At 44.1% G+C, this 14,329-nt stretch overlaps 2 protein-coding genes across 4 annotated transcripts; one reads left to right on the forward strand and one right to left on the reverse strand.

Moving 5' to 3' along the window:
- Positions 1–1,442: 1,442 nt before the first annotated feature.
- Positions 1,443–8,484, forward strand: LOC109465552. Of its 3 annotated transcripts, none has more exons than XM_019762911.1 (9): positions 1,443–1,482; positions 2,806–2,910; positions 3,427–3,498; positions 3,903–4,149; positions 5,549–5,705; positions 5,920–6,061; positions 6,695–6,883; positions 7,489–7,701; positions 8,208–8,426. In XM_019762911.1, the coding sequence occupies exons 2-9, from the start codon at positions 2,815–2,817 to the stop codon at positions 8,424–8,426; spliced, it is 1,335 nt and encodes a 444-aa protein (XP_019618470.1). In that variant the 5' UTR covers positions 1,443–1,482; positions 2,806–2,814. The 3 variants fall into 3 exon arrangements, with proteins under 3 accessions (XP_019618470.1, XP_019618469.1, XP_019618471.1); XM_019762910.1 differs by having other exon boundaries at positions 1,450–1,482; positions 2,770–2,910; XM_019762912.1 differs by lacking the exon at positions 1,443–1,482 and having other exon boundaries at positions 2,815–2,910; positions 8,208–8,484.
- Positions 8,485–8,612: 128 nt separating this feature from the next.
- On the reverse strand, positions 8,613–14,122 carry LOC109465551. The gene is made up of 6 exons (XM_019762909.1): positions 13,930–14,122; positions 11,837–13,537; positions 11,492–11,640; positions 10,706–10,805; positions 10,063–10,265; positions 8,613–9,415 (listed from the first exon to the last, which is right to left on the reverse strand). The coding sequence occupies exons 1-6, from the start codon at positions 14,111–14,113 to the stop codon at positions 9,014–9,016; spliced, it is 2,739 nt and encodes a 912-aa protein (XP_019618468.1). The 5' UTR covers positions 14,114–14,122; the 3' UTR covers positions 8,613–9,013.
- Between the last annotated feature and the right edge of the window lie 207 nt (positions 14,123–14,329).

Genomic DNA, 14,329 nt, shown 5'->3' on the forward strand with positions numbered 1-14,329 from the left:
TGTGTGTGTGTGTGTGTGTGTGTGTGTGTGTGTGTGTGTGTGTGTGTTTGTGTTTCCGCACATTTGTAGTCAGCATAACTTCATAACGCCTTTATGGATTGTGATGACATTTGGTATGATGGTAAGTCTTAGGAAGACGAAGGTTAAGGTCAAATATGGGCCTCCTGGTGGATTGGTACTGCAGCAGAACGTCCGGTTTTTGTATCGTTTGTCCTGAACATGCTATGGTCTTGAATTTTTGGTGACAGATAGATTTTCCTGTCAGGAATAAGTGGTGTGGGTTTGGTCTCCCTAGCAGCTTGTTCTGGAACTGCAGGGCGAAATCTTTGAAAGCCAATAAGTCCAGATAGGAACAACGTATTTTCATCATTTTTGGTAGGTAGGTAGCTGAGAGAGAGATGTACATAATTAAATGCAAATTATGCAAATGAGGACTTTATTTGCATAATTAATGAGGAAATTCTATAATCATAGTGTTTTACATTATAGTACTTTCATACATGTAATGTATGTAACCAATGGCAGATGGAACATCAACAGATACTAATTATGCAAATGATGATCTAATTTGCATAATAAATGCGAAGATTCTATGATTTCTTAATGGTGAATGATGGGAATGTCATACTTGGGACATCTGTAAGTTAATCAAAAGTTAACATCACGATGCATATATTATGTTAATGCAGAGGTCATTTGCATAATTAAAGATTATATTTACAATTTACATATCAAGCCCATATTTCATGGAGGTATGAGATCCCGGAACTCTTGTTTCACATGTTATGTTGCCACTGAATCAAAGCCATTTGTACAATGATTTAAAACTTTTTTCAAAGTTGTTTCTTTGACAAAATTTGGTAGTAAACTTGGCCCAATATACGGTATCATTAATACATCAGTATGGACATGTTAAGTTCATACTGGGTTATGAGCCGGGCAGGTCATGTCAGGTATCCTAGAGTCTCTCTCACTCACTCACTATCTGGTTTAGTGTCTGTTGTTCCCAGCTTCCCGAGGGTTAGACGTGCTTGTACAACAATGCTGAGACTTGATGGCAGTTAGTTTTTAGCCTGGGCACCATCCGTATTTGTAAGGACCTTGGTATTTGTTACGCCTCTCCGAATACGGATGGTACCCTGAGGCTAGGTACCAGTAGTTTTGTCTTCCAGATAGGTAATATTGAACCCAGTACTGATTAACCTGTTGTGTTGTCATGTTTTGTCGCCTCAATTCTTGTTTAACAAGGTTTATCACGTATGATCTCAAAATTTGTAAGGTTTATGATCTAAAAAAATATAAGAATCTGATTTCTTTTTGGGCCGCCTTGTTTTGTTTTCGCCCTATCGCATTAAATTCAGCCTATGGCCATCTGAAGGACAATAGCTTGTCCAACTGGTACGCATTTTCCACGTAATCTCACGGCTCCAATTTCCGACCACGTCTCTACAGCTCAGCAGTAAGTAGGGTAGTAGAACACAAGTAAGTTATTCTTTTAAGTACTCATTCTTAAGTAATACGGCCGGACAAATTCTCCTGGGCTCAGCTCCCCCGTAGCAGTAGTTTAGATAGGCGGGGGAAGGGCTCTTGGATGCCGAAGGAAAACGGCTAACGGCCCGATACTACATACTAGTTTGGCACCCAGGGTAGGCTTGGGTCGGCATTGTGTTCCTGGCTGCCCTTGTCGGTGACCGTCATGGCGGCCGTACGTACCGATGTTGTATGAGTCCTTAGCATGGTTCATAACTCATAGCGCAAACCAGGATAAAATATATGTCCTCGTAATCCTCACAAGTTAGAGAACCTCGGGGAGTTCACTCGGAGATCACAAGTGCACGCATAAACGAGCTTTGAAGCGTCAAAGTTGACTAATTTTCATTTTTCGGCGAGGTGTCCGCCATTGGTTTTCGGTCGAAATTCGCACCCTATGGGGGTTTCGCGGTATCTGGTTACCTTTGTCAAGAAGGTTATGTTTTCAGTAGCGTTTGTCCGTCTGTCCGTTTGTTTGTCTGTTTGCCTGTCTGTCTGTGAACAGCATAACTCAAGAAGCTTAATATGCAGTATCATGAAACTTGGTAGGTGGGTAGGTCTTGATGAGATCTAGAAATGATTAGATTTTGGGGCCCCTGGCGGCTTTTGTTGGTACTGCAGCAAAACTTCCGGTTTTGATATCTCGCGATCTGGACATGCTAGGGTCACGAATTTTGGTTGGTAGGTAGCTCTTGGGGTAGGAAACACGTGACATGAGTTTGGGCCCTCTAGCAGCTTGTTCTGAAACTGCAGCGGCGTTTGTTGAAAAATCTTCGAAGAAAGATAACTCAAGAACCGGTCGATGTATTGTCGTGATTTTTGGCATGTAGGGAGCTGAAGTGATGCTTGACATAATCAGATGACAATTATGCAAATCAGGAGCTAGTTTCATAATTAAGAGGAAATTCTATAAATCTGCTTCGTTCGATAATAGGACTATGAAACACTTGTGACATGTAATTCAGAACGAGAAGAACATCTGAGGATATAGATTATGTAGATAAGGACCTAATTTGCATAATTAATGGCAAATTGTTATAATTTACCAGCCAATGTAGTACAAATTGGCCAAAACAGTCCCCTACAATCATCGTAATGTCCTTGAATCATCCAAGTCTACTGATAATATCCCCTCCTATTTAAGTCAATTTCTACCCTTTTTTCAGTCCATCGAGAGCCTTTTAGAGATTAAATAAACTAAATCCACTTTTAAAACATCACATCATTCTTTTACTTCAGATCTTTTTTTCTCCCGAACACCAACTTGAATTAAAGTGAAGGACAATGTCTTCAACTCGCAGCGATGTCTCCGTGCTGATCCCGTTCTCCGACGGGGACAAGGAAAAGAAGGAAACCCTACGTCAGTGTCCATCAGTACAGGTTTGTTCCTACCTACCAACCTTGTCCCTTGACCTCCTGGTTTTGGGGGGACAAGGCAGAAGCAATAATGGACAGCTGTGAGTAACGTATATTTCGTGGCACAGTATCTGGATTATTCTGTGGGGTCGTGTGACCCAAGAGGTCGCGGGTTCGAATCCTGCCCATGTCTCATGCCCTTGGGAAAGGTCACTACTTAACATGAGTTTCCTCACTTCACTCAGGTGGAAATGAGTACCTAGCTTCGGTCAGAACCTAGCCTCGGACATTAAATTGAGGTCCCGTGTTTGGGGAGATTGTTGTTATATAGCAATAAACGCCATGCGTTGTACCTCTTACAATTGTTGTGCAATAAAGTTTATTAGTACATGTACTGGGCTCTAAGAAGATCTGGGGACAAACTTAACTGCAACCTCAGTCAAAACGGAGTCAAAAATGTTTTCTACTCTTCAATATTAGAAAGTATGAAAACTCGTCCATAGATACTACTGATTCTTTTTACTACACATGTATGTGTAGGTGTCTGAGGTGATCTTCAACAATATCGAGGAGACAGAAACACTCCTGGACTACGTACAACGAGTAAAGAGGGTGAGTATGTGCCACTTTCCAGCGTGTAAGATCCATATGTTTGGATCTGTTGTGAAGGTAGTAGTATCACTATGTCACTATGCTCTGTTTACAAGATAACTTGCCAGTTGAGAACGGTTGAGAACAACAATGTTGTGTTTGTATGTTTATCGAAGGAAAACATATTGTTTTTCCTCAGTTTCTTCCTCTTCTTCTCGAAATAAATAAGATCAATGACCTGAACCAGACGTCTCTCACCATGGTAACTGGTGTTGGACCACATAATGTTGCATGCAGAGTTCAAGAGGGGATGCATGGTTACCACATATATGAATGTGTTTGAGTAAGAATAAAGAAAGATTTTAAAGCTAGGTCACGTGAAGGTAAACATTTTACCTTAATTTTTAGTCTTCTCATTCTTTCAGCTCGTCGCTGAACTCAATATCAACATCATTCTCCCCACAACTGACCTCTCCACGTTCGTGCACGCCGCCATTGCCCGGGACTTCCCGCACATCCCCGGGCCCAGTGTCGAGTCGTGCTACCTGGCTTTCCACAAGGCCTACACTCGGCAGTACCTGGACTCCGGGGAAAGCCAAACCCCCTACGATGTGGTGGACCTTGATTCGCCAACTATGCTGGAGGACGCAGAGCGGGCTTTGGAAAAAATCGGTAAGGAAAAAGAGTCATGGCGAGTGGTATTGATATGGAGGCGACCTCACGCACGCACGCGTGCACGCACACACACACACACACAAACAAACAAATACACCAACAGGCACACACACAAACAGATACACAAACAGGCTAGGCACACATACACACACACAGACGCGCACACACACACACAGACGCACAGTGCACACACATACATACACACACACACATACACACACGCACACATACATACACACACACAAACACACACATACACACACACACACACACACACACAAACACACACACACACACATACACACACACACATACACACACACACACATACACACACACATTGAGGGGTGACATTAGGCAAATTAAAGGGAAGCTTTTTGACGTATACAAGCAAGACTGGGCAACCAAAGTACATTTGAAACCTAAACTTAGAACATATGCTCTGTTTAAAGATACTTACTGTATAGAAAAATATGTAACTATGTGTCTCCCCAAACGCCAAAGATCACTGTGTGCACAGCTGCGAGCTGGTATTTTACCTATCAGTATTGAAACTGGACGGTACCAGGGAATTCCTGAGGAAAATAGAATCTGTACCATGTGTGACCTGGATGAAGTAGAAAACGAAACACATTTTCTTTTTTACTGTCCCTTTTATGACGATCTTCGAGAAAATATGTTTCGTAAAATTTATACAAAATCACCTGACATCATATGGGAAAGAGATGAAAATAGAATTAAGTGGCTCTTTAACGAGGGTGTATCTGACCTAGCAACTTTCATTTATCGAGCGTGGGGGAAAAGAAGAAAATACCTGTATTCATAATACATCAACAGTTGTCACTTTTTGTTACTTCTGCACGTTTGTTTTCTCTTATTATGTTTGATTTAACTTATGTACCAGTCCTGTATTTATTTTATGAACTCTTTGTTCATTATGTACAGATTTGTTTATTTGTATTTACGATCTGCTATGAGTTCACTTATTTGTTCACCATTATTGTATATAGCCTACCTTTATTTGCGTTCATATTTTGTTTGGATTCTGTTATCTGTACCTTTGATTCTCTTTTGTTTATGTATAATTTATTGAATCGGTGTCGTATAAGCCCACACGGGCTGGGCGCGGGATAGCGCACGACACGGAAATAAAGCATCATTCATTCATTCATTCATTCACACACACACACACACACACACACACATATACACACACACAGTACACACACACACACAAAAACACACACACACACACACATACACACACACACACACACACACACACTATGACACACACACACACACACACACACATACACACACGCGCGCACAAACACAAGCCTAAACCTCTGCTTGGAGAGTACGAGTAACAGGGTGTTTTTGTACGCATGACCAGGTCTACCGGCGTTCGTCAAGCCGGCAGCGGGGTTTGACACGTTTGGCGTGGCCAAGATCGAGAACTTTGAAGACCTGAAACGCGCCCTGCAAAACCTCCGGACAATGAGGGATGAAAATCCTGGCTTCACGTCCTCACCAAGTGCTCCTTTCTTGAAGTAAGCAAGTCTCATATTCATAGCCTTGTCTGTGGTATTAGCTGATAGTACTCAGTAGACCGTATTACGAAGTTCGTTACATGCTGGGAACAGAGGAGAACTCTGGGTAACTCGAATGTCTACATTGTGCACACTGTGCTCTCTTGTTCCTTTTCACCGGCGTTCCGGATCCCCATATGTATGAAAGAATGATGACATGAACTTTTTAAACTAGGGATTATTTCAAACAATATCTGGACGTGGAAAAGTACCCCCTCGCCCTTCGGGACGTTGTGATTGTGGAGCCGTACTTGGACGCCGTGGCCCTCTACACCGTGGATGGATGTGTGGTGGACAATGAGATTGTGCCTTGGACAGTGCGTTTGTAACCGCCGTGACCTTTGATATGCATAATTAATAGCTACACATAGACCATATATATCCTATGGAAGGCGTAGTTTGCATAGATTACTCGGCTTAATATGTAGGCCCGATGATTGGCCAGTGGGAGTAGCCAATCAGTGAGTAACTATCGATAGTTATAATTACTCACTGATTGGCTACCCCCACTAGCCAATCATCAGAGCCTACCTTTCTATATCGAGCTTGGAAGATACAATTCGAGACCGCGGATTCCAGGAGCTCGAGTCTCATGTGTAGTTGTAGTTCTCTCTCAGAGTGTAGACTGTAATGCTGTAGTACTACATGTACACTTAGTATCCACCATCTGTTGTGTTATACGATATATGAATGCAATAATAGACCATGTCTGTAACTTTGAGGTAGCTTGGAAGGTTCAATTTGTTCTCCTTCACGTCAATGAGGTTAAATCAAATCTATAGATATATTATTAAAGTCGTTGAAGGTATGCACCATAATGGCACAGAGTGCGAGTGCAGACTGCATCCAGAAGATCATGTTAATTTCACGGATAAAAGTTACTTTGGCACAATCTAGAACGATTCTTTCCAGGCTGATCTGATCGTGTGTACATGTACGTACTGCCACAGATCACAGACGAGCTCCGTTTCGACCACAAAGTAGCCAAGTTCATGACCGTGATCGCTCCGACCTCCGAGCCGGAAGACTTGCAAAGGCGGATATGGGACGTCTATATGGGCGTCATGACCAAGATGATCCAGCTGGGCTTCAACAACTGCTTCACAAACATCGAAATCTTCAGAATGAAGGATGGACAGGTACTAGCCTATGCTCAGGAAGTGGCTGTGAAGACTAAAAATTGACCAAACAGACATAATATGCCAGGGGAGTTCGTCCGCTAAGAGCACAGTTTGCCGCTCTTGTCCTGATTTAACTCCTATCCATAACAGCATGAGAATCGAGCTATCATTGCAATTTGATTTTGCAACTGCCACCATATCATTTGATGTTGTAGTGCCTCCTTGAAACTCTATTCTCTTATCGAGGATGCTACTAAGGAAGTGTCATTAAAAGATGAACATTCATAGCCTACTGTGCAGGCTCCGGGGAGGTTGGGAATTTTGATACAGCGTTTTGAAGAGTTTTTTAACGCGTTCTTTTAATAGCCCCACGTGGGCAGAATGGAACCTTCTCTCGGTGGCTATGGAAGATAGCCGGCTATTAAAAGAACACGTTAAAAACTCTTCAAAACGCTGTATCAAAATTCGCATCCGCCCCGGAGCCTGCACAGGAGGCTAGAACATTCAAACATTGCCACATACCAGGCTGTGCGAGAGTGTCAATCACCGCTACGTTGAATAATATACTTAATTCTCTGCATGATATGCTTGTAAAACTGACGACGTCATTTCACTTACTTCAGCTGAGGCTGTGTGAGGTAAATGCCAGGGGGTCACAGAACATCCAGGGTTGCTACAGGGAGAGCTACAGGAACGCTAACGAGGACTACCTGTACCTGACTGCCGGCCGCGGGGTGAAGTACACAACACCGCACAAGACGGGCAGGTATTCCTGCGCCTACATCGTCAAGTTCGACAAGCTGGAAAGGCCCGGCAATCTCATGGACTTTGACCAGGTAGGTGACATGTACAAACACGAGTTCCACGAACGCATACCTTCGCCAAATGATGTTAACCTCCAGTTGACGAGTTATACAATTTTAATAATTGATTTCGCAAATATGAGTCTCATTTGCATGGATATATATATATGAGTTGATCAAATTCTCCATCCAATGACAACCTTATCTTAACAAAAAGGCTATTATAGCACTTCCTCATAAATTATGCAAATGAGGTCGTGATTTAAATAAATTATGCTTATTGATGTTCACCTTCCAATGCGGCAAGAATGAGATTCCCAGCAGTTACAACCATTATACCAATTTTTAAGTTATAACAATTTAAATTAATTATGCAAATTACATATTGATTTACATAATCTATATCAAAGTCCTATTACGTACAACGATGGAATTTCCAATTTTCTCATTATATAATTATGTCAAAGACTGATAAAGTTTGGAGAATGGAAGTATGAAGTAGCATTTTTACAGCAAAGCCCTTCTCTCTTATTTCACAGATAGAAAAGCTGAAGGTGGATCCTGATGTGTACATCTTGCTCTCGGCGGGTCCTGACGATGACGTCACAAATTTCACCGGCAGTGTCGGGGGTCACTTCTGTTTTGTGTTCACCTATGGTGACTCCAGACAAGCCATGATCAGGAAGCTGGTCGATGTGCTGAAACTTGTAGTGAAGAAGCCAGAACGACTGACATATCCAGTACACTGTGGGATGTAAGGGCCAGTATTGATAAAACAAATGTAGTACCAGTATACCTATATATTGTTTGTTTGTTGTAATGACAATTTGCCACTATCGTTTAATTTCTAAGTTGTTTCTTTTAAACGGCAACTGTAAAAGTTCTAATCTCCTTGCGTTTTATTTCCATTTTATAACATTCAATATGTATCAACACTTAATGAATGAATGACGACCTTTATTGCACATTTTTGCCACACTGGGCTAAGTACAGGTCAAAACAAAACATGATGAAAAGATATATACAAAATAAAACTAGCTATCGTTACATAAATTCAACTTCTCGCTTTTCAGTTATAGTGGAGATACAGGAGCAGATATGTTTTTTTGGATGGAAGGTTTGTCAAGTCGCATTAGGAATATGAATTTTTCTACAGTGCTCAAGTGTAAAACAAATATACACACTGGAAACTAATTGGCAATTGACAACTACATGTACTTGCAAAACAAGATTTAAATATTGTTATAATATTATCATTTTGATATGAATAAGGGAAAATTAATAGCATGACATCGATACCTCCCCCACAAAAGTTAAGAAAATTGTCGTCAGAATTTTGTCTATCTCAAAGCTTCGTGTCAAAGCCAAGTAGATTCTCTATAGAGGAGCCTGAAGTTTGCTCCTCGATCGGTACAACTGCGACCTCTGGCGGCTCGTCTGTGGATTGCTCATCATCACTCTCAAACCCTGTGTTGGCGATGCCCATGGTCACGTCACTGGTTCTGCCGCTATAGAGTCTCCCATTGGCCACGCCGTTCGGCTGTCTTACGTCACCGTTTTGCTGATTGGTCGCCGCGATGTTGCCGCCTTGGCGCTGCCGAACGGAGTCGAAGATGTCGAGGACTCGCGACTTGGGCACGATGCCGACACGGAAAAAGCCGAGGTTCCCTTCGTCAATCTTCGTGCAGTTCACGACCGTAGAAGCCACGTTCTCCGGAGACGGTCCATCGCACAGAACACCATCCACCTGTGAGTGAAGAAAGATTGAAAGTTCATTGCAAATCCATACCCGATGGCTAATTACAATAACATGATGAAATAATAAACAATAAAAATTATATTACGCAATATAAATGCGAACACTACTTTTGATATAGTTATTGTTGGGTTTAGTTTCGTTTCTTTGTTCAGTCGAGTATGAAATGGCCGACACTTTGCGAAATGTATGAATGTATAGGTGTTTCTCCTATCTTTCACAGTGAAAAATAGGAACACCGACGTTGACATGTATCTCAATCAGAGTATGTGATGGAAAAGATTGCGACTTTTCGATCTAACCTGGTGACAGAAAAAAGGGTACATGATAGAAATTTCACAATATTCTCCGATAACCTCTGCTTAGAGAGTAATTATGTTTACCGAATGAAAATATATTGTTTTTGCTCAGTTTCTTCCTCTTCTTCTTCTCCAAACAATGATCTGACCAATGACATGATTTGTTGAAGTCTGTCACCATGGTGACTGGTGTTGGGTTACATAATGTTGCAATTTCATGGTCTGCTCTACTCCTGTCACCATATACTAGTTAAAATGCCCTTCATTCAGTCTTTTCCTCACTAGGTATAGCTATTACATGTACTTATCTCCAAAACCTACAATGCGTGCAGTACTTACATTGTCGCCGAGTTTGGCCAGAACCTGTGAGTGGTGCGTGGTGTCGGCCTCCCCGGACGGGTTAGCTGACGTCACGGCGATGGGTCCCACCAGGTCGATCAGGTGGGTGGCGACCGTGCAGTCTGGGATGCGGATGGCGATGCTCTCAGGGGTGCCGATGTAGCGGGCGGAGTCTCCCAGCCCGAACCTGTCCAGCCACGGACCTGGGAGGGACACATAGTAGTAAGCTTGAAAGTTCATCTGTGTTGGTAGACGTTATTATGCAGTAAGTTTAAGAGGCCATCTACATCCGGGCATTACAACCTTCCCTCAACAAAGACGGGGGGCGCCACAGACTTTCTGTAACTTACGATCCTCTGCTCACCGAGTCACGTGTGTCATCTGAATAACGTGACGTAACGAAAGCAGTGGTTTGATCATTACTTATTGGCAAAGACTGGAGTTGTACAGTCGAAAATTTGGGGAAGTCCAATTCTTGTGTTCGAAATTACTTACTGCATAGTAGTTAGGTTTAAGAACCAATGCTCTCGACTATAACGGAGTTTGAATGTTTTAGGTGTGATTCCCGTTCTCCATAAATTACAGTGATGTTGTACGTCAATGTTGGAACACTGGGAACGAGAAGGTTTCAATGGAAACGTACCTCTCTTGATAACGAGGCTGATGGAGGACGGCCACACCTCCTTCATGAAGTCCCACAGAAGCGGCCCAAACTCCTGCCTGGCCGGCTCCAGCTGGTTCAACTGGAACCAAACATGTCACATTTAGCAAGCATAGAACTCCTGCCTGGCTGGCTCCAGCTGACTCAACTGGAACCAAACAAGTTACATTTATATAATAGCAAGCATAGAACTCCTGCCTGGCCGGCTCCAGCTGGCTCAACTAGAACCAAACATGTCACATTTAGCAAGCATAGAACTCCTGCCTGGCCGGCTCCAGCTGACTCAACTGGAACCAAACATGTCACATTTAGCAAGCATAGAACTCCTGCCTGGCCGGCTCCAGCTGACTCAACTGGAACCAAACATGTCACATTTAGCAAGCATAGAACTCCTGCCTGGCCGGCTCCAGCTGACTCAACTGGAACCAAACAAGTCACATTTAGCAAGCATGGATCAACTTTTGGTGGGGTCGTGCTCGTCTCAGAACCAAGAGGTCCCGGTTTGAACCCTTCCATGCCACCCATCTTGTGGTCTTGGGAAAGGCACTTTACACGACTTTCCTCACTTGACTCAGGAGGTAAAAATGAGTATTGTCTATTGTCCTCTGTGTTGGTGGCTAATATTAATAAAAGAACTTGTGCCCTCAGCACGTCTAGTTATTACATGTTGGAATAAAAAAAAAAACGTTTGTTACATCTACAAATACTACGCGATAAGACATTTTCAGTACAATTTCTGTTTGTTTTCTCAGACAAACAAAATTTCACCTGTGAGATCCATATGGACATGGGTCTCTCCTCCGCTTGTTTCTTGGTGCGGTAGGCCCTCTCCACGGCGGCAGGCCGGTTACAGGCGGCCACCAGCACGTACACGGTGTCTGTAGGCATGCCACAGATCCCGCCGTCTTTCAGGAGCTCTGTGTGAGGTAACGGTACAGGACATTGTATGTACTTGTGTTATGAGGTACTAGAAAAAATGGTACATGTCATCAGCAAATAAATGTTCAACATACGGCCATTGTCTCATCAAAAATTATTTCCTATAAGAATAGAAATGAGTAAAAAAATTTCTATAAATCACAATATAAAAATGTACTGAAACATCGTACTAACCTGCGATTTGTTTGACGCCGTTTGCCTTCCTGGCGTCCGCCATGACACAGCCCTGTTCCCCACCCCTGTCGCGGCGCCCCCTGCCCAGGGTCAGGAGCGGGCTCCCCAGGGACATCACCTCCTCCCCACACATGCCGTTCAGCAGGTGCACACAGAAACAGTACACACACACCGCGCCAAACACACACATCACTGCCAGCTCAAAGTACTGACTAGTCTGGACGCCTAGCGAGTCTAACAGGAACAGCACACAAACCACCTCAAACACCACGGACAGGACCAACCACGCCTTGTTGATCACCACAGACAAGAAGATGACGAACAGGTTAAAGAGAAGAAAGGACGCGGCTCCTGCCGCCACACCGAGTCCTTCACTGCCCCTGTAGACACCAGAGTACCTGACAGACCCCCACAACAGCCACATCATGCTGTACACCAGGAACGCCGTGCTCTCGAACGTCTTCCCGCGGGAGAAGCTGATGGTTCCCGCCACAAACTGGATGACTCCTCCCGGTACGATCACCCAGGGGAGGACCAGAGACTTGTCTCCGGTAGACAAGAGCGCCACGGCTAGAGCTGTCACGGCATTGGACAGGAACCCCAGCGTGTCCGCACTGGCGTACTTCGAGTAGCCGAGGATAGTGTCAGACGACGGTGACTGGCCCGCGATAGAGGAGGCCGGCTGGTCGACATTCTTACACCGGCAGCGAGAGAAGAGCTCTCGTAGCGACTCCTCGGGTAGAACGCTCCTTCCGACCGGGACTAGAGTCTTCCTAAAACCAGGGTTCATCGATAAAGCAAAGGTACAGTAAAGGGAAACAGTTAGCAGCAAAATACTGGAAACGCCGAGATAGGTACTGTTCAGGCCTGTAGTGGGAAGGGAGAGGACGAAAATGGCAAAGCAGAGGTTGTAGACCACATCTGAAATCGTCTTGGTGAAGGACAGAAGGAAGAAGATGAAGAAAAAAAGGACAAGGACGGACGATGCAAGGACAGGAGGTGCCGATTCAGTCTTACCCCAGACGTTACTAAGAAACCCATACGTTAGACCAAGCCAAAGAGTGACAGACAAGGAAAAGCCAGTTCCGTGAAACACGTCTTCTCGTCTGAAGGACACCACAGAAACCAGTAGCTGGGCAAGACCCCCTAGCGCCATCCAAGGCGTTGCCGGATGAACGTCATCGATGGCGCCAATAAAGAATAGCGCCACGGCGCAGGTAGGGAGCATGTTCATGGCGAAGCCAAAAGTCAGGACGTCGTTTTCAACGATTTGTTCCTCGCCCCCATCTTTACGGGATTCTTCTCTCAAACCAGGAAAACTAAAGTCACCTTCTTTGCAGTAAGACACAGACAAGCCGACCACATAGTACAAACCTAGCAGCACGGGTAATGTCTGGTAGCATGCTGCACCCCACCTAGCGGCAGGATAGAACAGTGCAACTATCTCCATGACCATGGAAAACCCGAGCAGAAAAGACACCAAACCTGTCAGAGTGTGCTGCTTCACTCCTGCTATTGCAAGGGAAAGAGTTATGGCTAGGAAAACAACATAGCCTGGGAGCAGGGCGTCTTTGCGGGCATCTGAGGAGATGATATCCAACCCCTCCAGGATTTTGGCGGACCCCAGGGAACCCCAGAGCACCGACAGGCACAGGTACAGGGTGGTCAGGGTGGGGCAGGGAAGATGGAGCAAACGGGCACCTGAAAGAAACAAGAATTAACTTTAAAAATTGGATAATGCTTTTCTTATGCAACAGTCAAAGATGGTACGTGGGCGTTGAATACAGTATTTGGCATGATAAAATGATTACACTGACGGTAGAATTGTGAGGAATATGGTGCCAAAAGTTTGCGACCATACTGTTTTTATTGTTTGTTTTATTTGTTTGTTTGTTTTGAATTTGGCCAACTTCTACTTTTTCCAGCCGCCTCCCGAAGCCTAGTAGAGCTACGCTCGCATTAGTATTGGGATGCCTATAGTATCTAATATAACGAAATCAGTATGGCCTAAGTAATCCGTGCGAAAACGTGCATGGCGATAACAACGGGATTTGTACACCTGCAGTACCATTAAACACCGCCAGATGTCTTACCTGCTGAAAACTGCATGAGGCCCGTGATGACCAGTACAGTCCCGGTGACGAGGCTGTTGGGCGAGGCTACAGTCAGGTCCAGACTGAAGTTGTGAGCGGCCAACACCAGGCTACCCAGCACAACTCCCGTCATGCCCTGCACGCGGGGACCCACGGGAAGGGTCACGGCACCTGTCCGTCCCATAATGCTTTTCTGTTGAAAAATACAAATCAATGTTCCACTTTCATTGATTTTTACATCCCCATAAGTGAGATTTTCGATCGAACAATCTCCCCTAGGGGAGACTGGAATTCAAGTTTTTTTGTATAAAATGGGATCTCAATATCTGAATCCCAATCTCTCTTAGGAGGATTCCAGATTCTCCTAGGGGAGATAGGGATTCCAATTTGTCCTCGGACA

This window comes from Branchiostoma belcheri, unplaced genomic scaffold, assembly GCF_001625305.1.
Source record: "Branchiostoma belcheri isolate BF01 breed outbred unplaced genomic scaffold, Haploidv18h27 scaffold152, whole genome shotgun sequence".
Taxonomy (NCBI): domain Eukaryota; kingdom Metazoa; phylum Chordata; class Leptocardii; order Amphioxiformes; family Branchiostomatidae; genus Branchiostoma; species Branchiostoma belcheri.

Coding starts and splice junctions, on each gene's coding strand:
- LOC109465552 (XM_019762911.1), top strand. CDS start 2,815: ATGTCTTCAACTCGCAGCGATGTCTCCGTGCTGATCCCGTTCTCCGAC. Junction 3,499..3,902: donor ACGTACAACGAGTAAAGAGG/GTGAGTATGTGC, acceptor TCATTCTTTCAG/CTCGTCGCTGAACTCAATAT. Junction 7,702..8,207: donor ATCTCATGGACTTTGACCAG/GTAGGTGACATG, acceptor CTTATTTCACAG/ATAGAAAAGCTGAAGGTGGA.
- LOC109465551 (XM_019762909.1), bottom strand. CDS start 14,113: ATGGGACGGACAGGTGCCGTGACCCTTCCCGTGGGTCCCCGCGTGCAG. Junction 13,538..13,929: donor CCTCATGCAGTTTTCAGCAG/GTAAGACATCTG, acceptor TGTTTCTTTCAG/GTGCCCGTTTGCTCCATCTT. Junction 11,641..11,836: donor CGGCGTCAAACAAATCGCAG/GTTAGTACGATG, acceptor TACCTCACACAG/AGCTCCTGAAAGACGGCGGG.